General features: G+C 40.7%; 1 protein-coding gene and 1 pseudogene across 1 annotated transcript in view; both read left to right on the top strand.

The window, feature by feature from the left end:
• The first annotated feature begins 914 nt into the window (after positions 1-914).
• Positions 915-1,692, top strand: LOC121039272 (BET1 homolog; annotated as a pseudogene).
• Positions 1,693-5,960: 4,268 nt separating this feature from the next.
• The window catches only part of PGM2L1 (phosphoglucomutase 2 like 1), a 50,580-nt gene continuing 47,022 nt past the window's right edge, over positions 5,961-9,518 (top strand). The window contains exon 1 of the mRNA XM_040489326.1: positions 5,961-6,733. Coding sequence (XP_040345260.1) covers positions 6,623-6,733 — 111 coding nt within the window. The 5' untranslated portion in view covers positions 5,961-6,622. The remainder of the gene's footprint in view (positions 6,734-9,518) is intronic.

Raw genomic sequence — 9,518 nt, 5'->3', positions numbered from 1 at the left:
AGTCACAAAGACCACATATTATATGATTCCTTTTGCATGAAATGTTCAGGACAGGGAAATCTACAAATATATAAGGCAGATTAGTGGTTGCTTAGGCCTGGAGTGGGAGATTAGGCAATAGCAGGCTGATAGCTAAAGGGCATGAGGTTTCTTTCCGAGATAATGAGAATGTTCTAAAATTGACTGTGGTAATGTTTGTGCATATCAGTGAACGTAACAAAAAACATGTAATTGTACACTTTAAATGAATTATATCTCAATATATGAATTATGTCTCAATAAAGCTGTTTAAAAAAATATACTAAGGCACTCACTCTCGGGCACCAATCCTGCACTTCCACAAACCTGAAAAAGGAGCACCTCCTTAGATTTTGCCCCCCAGGTTCTTTGCCTTGCTTAACCCGAATCTCAGGCGTGCTCTGCATCCTTCCCCCTCACACAAAGATAATCACTTTTTGTTATTATCGTATTCCCTTGGAGTTTTTTGCAACAGGGCTAAAAGTTGAAAATTGCTTCTTGACTTTTTTTTAAATACAGATTTCAGTAGAGTTTCTATCAACTATCTTTGCGAGCAGAAATACTTCTCTTTTCAGAGAAATCACACAGCAGAATGATAGATTTCCTCAAGATTTAAAGTCTTAAGATAGGAGAGTGAGGAGAGAGAGTCCCTGAGGTCCAAGGAATTGGCAAGATTTTAGAGGTGATGGCTATATGGTATACCTAGATAGAGGCTTTGGGGTTCATAGTCTTAACCAAGTTTCCTGGCCACAGCTTATGAATGCTTTGCAAGGAGAAAGCTGTCAGACTTCCAGAGACCATTAAGACCCTGGGCAATATAGACTGATGTCATGGAGCTTCGGGGAAAGAAGCTGGTGTTTCTTTGGGCCCTGGTTCTGAAGACACCGTCCGGGGGACCGTGGCCCCTTTCTACCCACCCCTCCTTCTGCTTTTTTTCCTTCCCTACTCTGGCAGGATGAGGCATGCAGGCCTGGGTGAAGGAGTACCTCCAGGCAAGTATGGGAACTATGGCTATGCTAACAGTGGGTATAGTGCCTGTGAAGAAAATGAGAGACTCACTGAAAGTCTGAGAAGCAAAGTAACTGCTATAAAATCTCTTTCCATCGAAATAGGCCATGAGGTTAAGCATCAAAATAAATTATTAGCTGAAATGGATTCACAGTTTGATTCTATAACTGGATTTCCAGGTAAAACTATGGGAAAACTGAAGATTTTATCTAGAGGGAGCCAAACAAGCTGCTGTGCTATATGATGTTGTTTTCATTGTTTGTCTTGTCATTTATTGGATTATTAAACTGAGGTGATGCAAGTAAGTGCGAGTTTGGAATTTGTTCCAACTTAACTGTTTGGAGTACCATTTTGGTAAAAAATCAGCATCAAAACATTCCTAATTTTCAAATATTATGACTTTTTCCATTGACAATTACTGAATTGTGCTTGTTTTATAAATCACATTAGGTAATACAGTACTCTTTGAATACTGTTTCTTAATGATTCATTTTTTGCCCCTATTTTCAGGGGTATTGAGATGGCCTGAAGCCAGTCTGGCCCTAACAATTTTTTTTCCTATTGTTTGCCATCAGATTAAATACCGTATAATACTCTGTTGTTAGCATAAATGTACGTTTATGTTCACGTGAAGAAACCCAGAGGGAGAATAACAGAATGCCTGGAGAGTCTGATGCTGAGCTCTTGAGGTAGTGAACAAGTTTGTGATGGAATGCTATATGTCTTTTCTCAAGTTGTCATCAACCCCAATAATGTACTCCCCTTTCTCCCTTCATTTGGTTAAAACTATAGGCTGGTTTCCTTTTACCTAACTTTTCCTCAAAATTTTTGATGATATACCTTCCCCTTCTCCTCTGCCCAAGGACCTCATCTTTTACTAAAGCTTGTTATTTTGGCATATTTCTTGTAGGACCCAAAACAAATGTATACTAGTCTAGTTGTTGTTTCATGTTAACTTTATACATACCATTGACTTGGCTTATAATAATTTTATGATTTTAGCTGCTTTGGTAGGCCATTTGGTTATAATTTGTGATACAATAATGTGAAGCTAAAGTAATTGCTGAGCTCCAAATGGAAATAAAATCAACTGCCTCTGCTTTATTATGTGTTCAAAATAGATATTGAAAGTACTCGGGCATTGAACTTGGGGTTAAGAGTATTGTTGCGTTAATCCAGTATGTTTGTTTGTGGAAAGGAAAACAAAGATGGGTAGAAAGAAGTATTAAAATGTTCTTAAATACTCTGTATTGCTACTGTTTGGGATTTGTCCATTGATGGGCTCTAAAAATAAAATTTTTAATGAAATTAAAAAAAAAAAAAAGACCCTGGACAATACAGATGTTAGCAAAAACTTTGATGAACTAGAGCTATTGACTCTCTGTTTCCCCAGTACCATACAATAAAGCCTGAGTGAGAGGAGGGGCCCCTGATACTGATGAAAACTTAATTTCTTGCTACCCTGACAGAATGAGAGGTTTGAATCTCTTAATTAGAATTTTAAAAACGATAAATAAATGGCTATTTCTTATACACTTGAGGTTTCTCTTTTTTTTTTTAATTTTTTTAGTGTTTATTTATTTTTGAGAGAGAGACAGAGTGCAAGCGGGGGAGAGGCACAGAGAGAGGAAAACAAAGAATCTGAAGCAGGCTCCAGGCTCTGAGCTGTCAGCACAGAGCCCGATGCAGGACTTGAACTCATGAACCACAAGATCATGACCTGAGTTGAAGTTGGGTGCTTAACCAACTAAGCCACCCAGATGCCCTGAGGTTTTTCTTCTAAATTTTTTAATTTAGAAATAATTTCAAATGAAGCTGCAAAAATTAAAATAGTACAAAGATTATCCATCTATCCTTTACCCAAATTCACCCGTTGTTAAAATGTCCCCCCATTGATCTATTATTTGGTATTTATCTAACCATATGTTTACATGTATATTTATATAATACATATGTGTGTGTATATATAACATATATTTGTGTGTGTATATACACACACACACACACACACACAGTATTTTTTTCTGAACCACTTGAGGGTAAGTTATATACATCATGACCTTAAAATATTAGGTCATATATATATTAGGACCAAGAGAGATATTCTCTTTCATGAGAACACAGTTGGTGTTGCCAGATTTAGCAAATAAAAATACAGAACCCTGGGCAAATTCCCATAAAAAAGAACAAAATGTTGCCATTTGTAACAACATGGATGGAGCTGCAGAGTATTATGCTAAGCAAAGTAAGTCAGTCAGAGAAAGACAAATACCATATGATTTCACTCATACCTGGGATTTAAGAAACCAAATGAGCAAGGGGGGAAAAGAGAGAGAGAGAGAGAGAGAGAGAGAGAGAGAGAGAGAGAGAGAGATTCTTAATTATAAAGAATAAACCCACGGTTACCAGAAGGGAAGTGGGTGCAGGGGTGGGTTAAATGTGACAGGGATTAAGGAGTGCACTTGTGATGAGCCCTGGGTGATGTATGGAAGTGTTGAATCACTATGTTGTATACCTGAAACTAATACTACACTGTACGTTAGCTGAAATTTAAATAAAGACTTGAAAAAAAAGAACCCTGGGCAAATTCCAACAGAAATTAAAGCTTCTGAACTTTCTCTGACTAGGAAAACTGTTATGCTCCCTCTTCTGGACACACTTACACTATTCTTTGATTTGATAAGTTGTAGGTCTCTTTGGGTACCCCTCAATTCCTAAGCAATAAGCCAAAGATGCTGGGCAAGGTTTCTGGTAACCAGTGTATGTCATAATCTTGCTGATAAAATTGAGGGCTGGTTGATTCTGGTGTTGAATTAAAACTTGTATTTCTCCAGTCTTTTATACTTGTGTTATAGAATTCCATCTCTTAGAAGGTCTGTTGATTTAGTAGTGTTTCTCAGAATTGAATTAAATTTAAGAACTGTCTTATAAAAACCACTGCTTATCAAATTTAATATGCATATAAATCATCATTGGCTCCTGTTAAAACACAGATTTTGATTCAGCACAATTGGGATGGGGCCTGAAATTTTGTATTTCTTAATGAGATTCCAGAGGACACCAATTCACTGGTCCTCCTATCAAACTCTGTAGTCAGATCATGGCCACCTATGTCACAATCAATAGATATTTGTTAAATATGTGGGCACTTAGGCCCTATTCCAAAGCACTGAATCAGAATCTCTAGGGCAGTGACCAGGAATACACTTTTTTTTTTTTAAGAGAGAGAGAGCATGAGGGGGAGAGGGGAAGAAGGAGAGAGGGAGGAAGAGTAGGAGAGAGAGAAGAGAGAGAGAGAGAGAGAGAGGGAGGGAGTGGGAGAGAATCCAAGCTCAGCATGGAGACTGACAGCATAGAGCCTGACACGGGGCTCAATCCCACGATTCTGGGATCATGATCTGAGCCACAATCAAGAGATGGATGTCCAACCAACTGAGCCACCCAGGTGCCCCAGAAATACACATTTTAAATGAATTCCTAGGGAGATTTGAGAACCAGTGATGTATGGGTTTGAAATGCCCTCTACCTTTTTCTCTACTTCTTAATTTTTTGACCTTTAAAGCCCAGTGCTTCTCCCTCCTGCTGCTTGTTGCTTTTATTGACTACCTCAGACTCTGAATTCTTTAACAGTTGTCTGAAGGAAGCATTTTCTCACATACATCTGTCTTCCCAGACACATTTTATTTTTTGAAATAAACAGTTTTGTTATATACTTTCTTGTGGCCCCAGCTCCTAGCATAATGCTTAGCATAGAGTAAATACTTCACATTTGTCATGGACAATAATGGTGACGATAGTGAACTATTAATTTCTTTTCAGGACACGTGGTTGTTTCCCAGGCCTTGTGTGATTAAAAGAACCTGCTAATTCCATAAAAGAAACACCCAACTGCTTAGCAAAGACTGTAAATCCCAACCATGGCACGTTATTTTTCAGGAATTGGCACTATGTTCTTTCTGTACCTTGGTAGCTTGGATTTTATTATGGTAAATGGCTTGTTAAAGGGAAGAAAGGAGTATTTTGAATTTATTAGGTCTTTTATCTGTGAACCTTCAAGCACTCTAAAGCTATTTATTAAGTTACTGTAGAGCCAGTAACTGTAAAATATTATTACACCCTCCTTACAAAAAAGCTGACTAGGGAAAGAGCTGTAAGATACTCAGCCAAAATCACAGAGCCATTGTAAGAAGGCCAAACCAAGAAACTGAGCGTCTGACAGGTGAGCCCTGCTCAGCATGTCTCAGTTCTCAAGTTGTGTGACTCTGCAAGGTGAGCGTTCCATAGCAGAGAGGCAAAATAAAAAATTGAAGATTATTTCAAATATCTCATTTCCTCCTCCGTATGCCTATCGTCATTGCTCTTTACCTCTCTTTTGACACCTGGACATCGTTGCTTGTGTTATGGTTAAATGCTGACCCATCCTCCCTCTTTAACTTCTTTGTCTATTTTTTCAGTCATCTTGTTCTCCCTCCTACCCCACTGCAGCAACAGAACTACCAGCTGAAATGTGAGGTTGGCACCCTGGTTCCATTACGAATTTTGCCTTTGAGAAACTCCCTTCACAGGCACAGGCAGTTTCCTCTTTGTTTGTAAATTAGGGCTAGATCACGCCCACCTACCTCACAAGATGGTTGAAGCGATAGAACATGACTGATAAACTGTAAAGCATTAAATGGATAACAGTGGTCCCCTTACTGCATCAGTCCTGGCTTAAAATAACTTAATTCTAAGGCCACAATGCGCAGCAGGGTAAGGGCAAGGCGCGTCCGTAAGGAATAGCTTCGAGGCGGATCTTTTTCCTTTGAGGAAAGGGAGAGCGCGCAGCCGCTGGGAGTTGTAGTCTTTGCGGCGGTCTCTACAGCTCTCCGGGGAAGAAGAGTACTACAACTCCCGTGAGGTCGTGCGGAAACAGGCCCGTGCATCCTCCCGCCAAGCGCGTACCCCAAGCTGAAGCTGGAGGGAGCAGGAGTCCTGCACGCGCGCCCGGGTCCCCGGAGCGAGCTCTGAAGCAGCGTGCTGGTAGCGGCCTTGGCACCTGAGCGAGAAAAGGAGATGCGTGGGAGTGTGTGAGGACTGTTAACAAGGATAAGACGCGTGGCAAGAAGCAAATTAAAAAAAAAAAAAAAAAAGGCCGCGCCACAACCCATCACACCCCAGCGGATCCTAACTTATGTTACTGCGAAGTCACCGGGATCGTACTCTCCCGCTGGTGCCTCACGCCCCAGGGACTTAAATCAGCTGGCGCGGGAAAGGGTGGGGCCAGTGGCGCGGGAGGCGGGGCGTACAGCGGCGAGGGCGGCGGCGGCCGAGACCCAGACATCTGGGACTGTTGTTGTTCTCTCGCCGCCGGACCGCCTCAGTCCGTTCGCCCAGAAAGAGACCCGGAGCTAGTCTGGTGGGGAGCGGGTGGCCGAATCCCCCGTCTTTCCTGCTTCCGCAAAGCTGCGGCAGGAGCTGGTTCAGACACCTTGCGGTTGGTCTCCAATGCCCTTCAGTGAGGAGGGGGCGTCAGAACCCTGGTGAGCGCATCTCAGCCCCCACCCCCAACTCAGTGTCTTCGCCGGCCCCCAGGCCCTCACACCCCAGTCTGGCTGCCATGGCTGAAAACGCGGAGGGAGACCTGAACTCCAACCTGCTCCACGCCCCCTACCATACCGGTGATCCTCAGCTAGACACGGCCATCGGGCAGTGGCTCCGTTGGGATAAGGTGGGTACCTGTTCAGCCTTGCATCCTCCTGTCCTCCCGCACGCCCGCCCGCCCATGCACAGTCCGCCCTTTCCCGTCCGCACCCGGTGGTCAACAGGCTGCTGAGAAGATGGTTCAGGCCACGGGGTGGGGGACAGCGGAGCCGGGCGTTGCCACCCACGTATGCCTGGGCCGCCTCCCCGGGACCATCTGAGCGGGGATACCTGTGGTCACTTCCTTTTGCAGTGCGCGGAATTGCAGCCTCCCTTTCTCACCCACAGCCCCGCCCTTCAAGTGCACGTCGTCTCTTTAAAAAAAAATTATTATTATCGATTATTTATTATTACTTTATCATCATCATGTCGTAAGTTCTACCCTTCGTAGCACTATTTTCTTTCCTCTTTTTTCTCCTTTGACTTCCTTCTCTGCAAACCTGAAAGTGGTTTTTGGTACCCTTTTTAGGTGTCTCTAACCGCTCTCTGCTTTACTTCTGGTCTGGTGTGTTTCCACTTTCCGTCGCTAGGTAGTCGCTGGTGGTTTTCTCTATCACCTTTAGCTCTTGAAAAGGTAAGAGTTCTCTTACCTCTTTATTCCCCTTGCCGGGAGTTATTTTCTGGAGTATCCTGTTCAAAGAATCATGTTTTCCAGGTTTCATATGATGCTCCTGATACGGAATTGTTTCTGCTTTACCCATTCCTTTTCCTCCTCTACTCCCCCCACCCCCTCCAAGTTGTTGGGGTGATTTCATCTTGTGCAGACATATGGGATGGATCTGTGAGAGCCAGAGTTAAAATGCAGCTCTCTCACTTGTAACAGACGCCACTGGTGACTCCAGCAGAGGAAGATGATCCAAGCTTTTGCTTTGTCAAATGCATTAAATGCATTTGTTGAAGTAGCGAAGGCAGTGTATTTAAAATGGAATTCATAATACTGAATTAAGGAATTAGTATGGTAGTACATGAAATTGTGTTGTACAAAAGAATTTCCTAAAGGATTCACTTTATGAAAAAGTTTTATTTTTACTTTGCTCAGTCATTCATGCATTTAGCAAAAATATGTATTGTGTATTGGGTAATGTTTTCAGAGCCTGTTAGGGCCAGGGAATGAATACTAGTGGTGAGGAAATAGAAAGGGTTCTGCCCTCAACACGCCTTCATTTAGCAGAAAAGACCAACAAGCAATTACAATGAGTTAGTAACTGTTTCTTGGTCATGTGCATCTTAGACATTCTGTTCTTCCTATAGAGTCTAAACCAGTGCTTCTCAAACCTTAAAGTGCTTACAGATCACCTGGGAATCTAAAATGCAAATTTCCGTTTGGTAGGCCTGGGGTAGGGTCTGAGATTCGGCCTCAAGAATGAGCTTCCAGGTGACACCATTGCTGCTAGTCTGTGGACCATACTTGGAGCGGGAAGAATCTCTAGTGTTCTGATTCAAATATCAAATTAAAGAAATAAGTCCCTTATTACAGAATTTGACCATAAAGATATATTTTTTAAATCAAGTGTGCAGAATTTGTGACATCCCATTAATTACTGTAAGGATGTGTAAAATGCAAATAACTTTAAAGCATAGCATAAGAGCTAAGGAATAGCATACAATAAAATCAAATGTACTACAAACGAACTATATAATGTCTTCAGCAGGGAAACCTACCCAAATTACAAATGAATGATAACTGTATATGTTTAATATAGTTAATTGTTTTTGTTTAAAACCATCTGCTTTCATTGGTATTTTCAGGAAATGAATGTGGTTGGGCACTTATGTGTCCCTAAAGAGAAAGGAAGACTCATGAAATTTGAAAACACTTGTAGAATTACAACACAATTTAATTTACTAGTAACTACTAAGTATGTCAAGGTTGTTTGACTCCAACAATAGGAATTGTTTTTCATTGCCATGGATGAGATCTTTTGTTCTCTTTAGGTGCCAGTTTTGACTATACTTTTCCTAATGAGTCTCTTGATTGATTTCTTTTTAAAGATTGGCTGAATGAATCAATATGTATTAATTGTCTATGCCTGGATATTATTGGAATATACTGAAATATAAAAAGACTATAAAATGCATATACACCAAAAAAAGATAACATTAGGGTTGTATTGCTGGCAATTAAATGTTTTATAGGCAGTCCTTATTGGAACAAAAGTAAGAGTGACCTGTGGACTGGGATGATCAAAGGAGACTTTATAAAACCAGGATAAATATAAAAAGACTGAGGTGAGCCTTCACTGAAAATGGAAGAGAGGTTCTTAAATTATATTTAAAGTGCCCTCTCTATGTAAGATACTAGCTAAAAACTTGTGGGAGATACAAACATGAAATAGATGTGGATCATATCTTCAAGCAACATAGAAGGGAAAATAAAACTAAAGCTCGCAAAGGGAACAAGTAGTAAGTGCCTTTAACTGAGGAATAGATCCAAATAATTTAAATAATTATTTAATAAAAATAATAAATAATTACTTAACTGACTCCCCCCATAATGGGAAAGAATGCTTATAATTGGTAAACAAATGTGTATTTACTATAGACTGTGGTAACCTAGGCTATATATCCCAAGGCACTGAAATTTAGAGTGCAGAAATGTAAAATAATAGATCAAACTTACAGTTTTTATTACATTACACACTGACAGCATAAATAGTCTTTTAGAAGAGAAACTGAGTTTCATACCTGATTAATACCTGTTTAGTGAAAAAAAAGGAACCTATCAAATATGGCTGATTCTCAATGACTCTGCTTGCCTAGATCAACAAAATTGCTAGTTTTATCTTCATGAAAAAAAGTGTTATTTGTGCTGA

This window comes from Herpailurus yagouaroundi, unplaced genomic scaffold (genome assembly GCF_014898765.1).
Source record: "Herpailurus yagouaroundi ecotype Mexico unplaced genomic scaffold, PumYag 180, whole genome shotgun sequence".
NCBI classification, from domain to species: Eukaryota; Metazoa; Chordata; class Mammalia; order Carnivora; family Felidae; genus Herpailurus; species Herpailurus yagouaroundi.
Note: the sequence above shows the minus strand (reverse complement) of the source record. Positions and strands in the feature narration are given on the sequence as shown.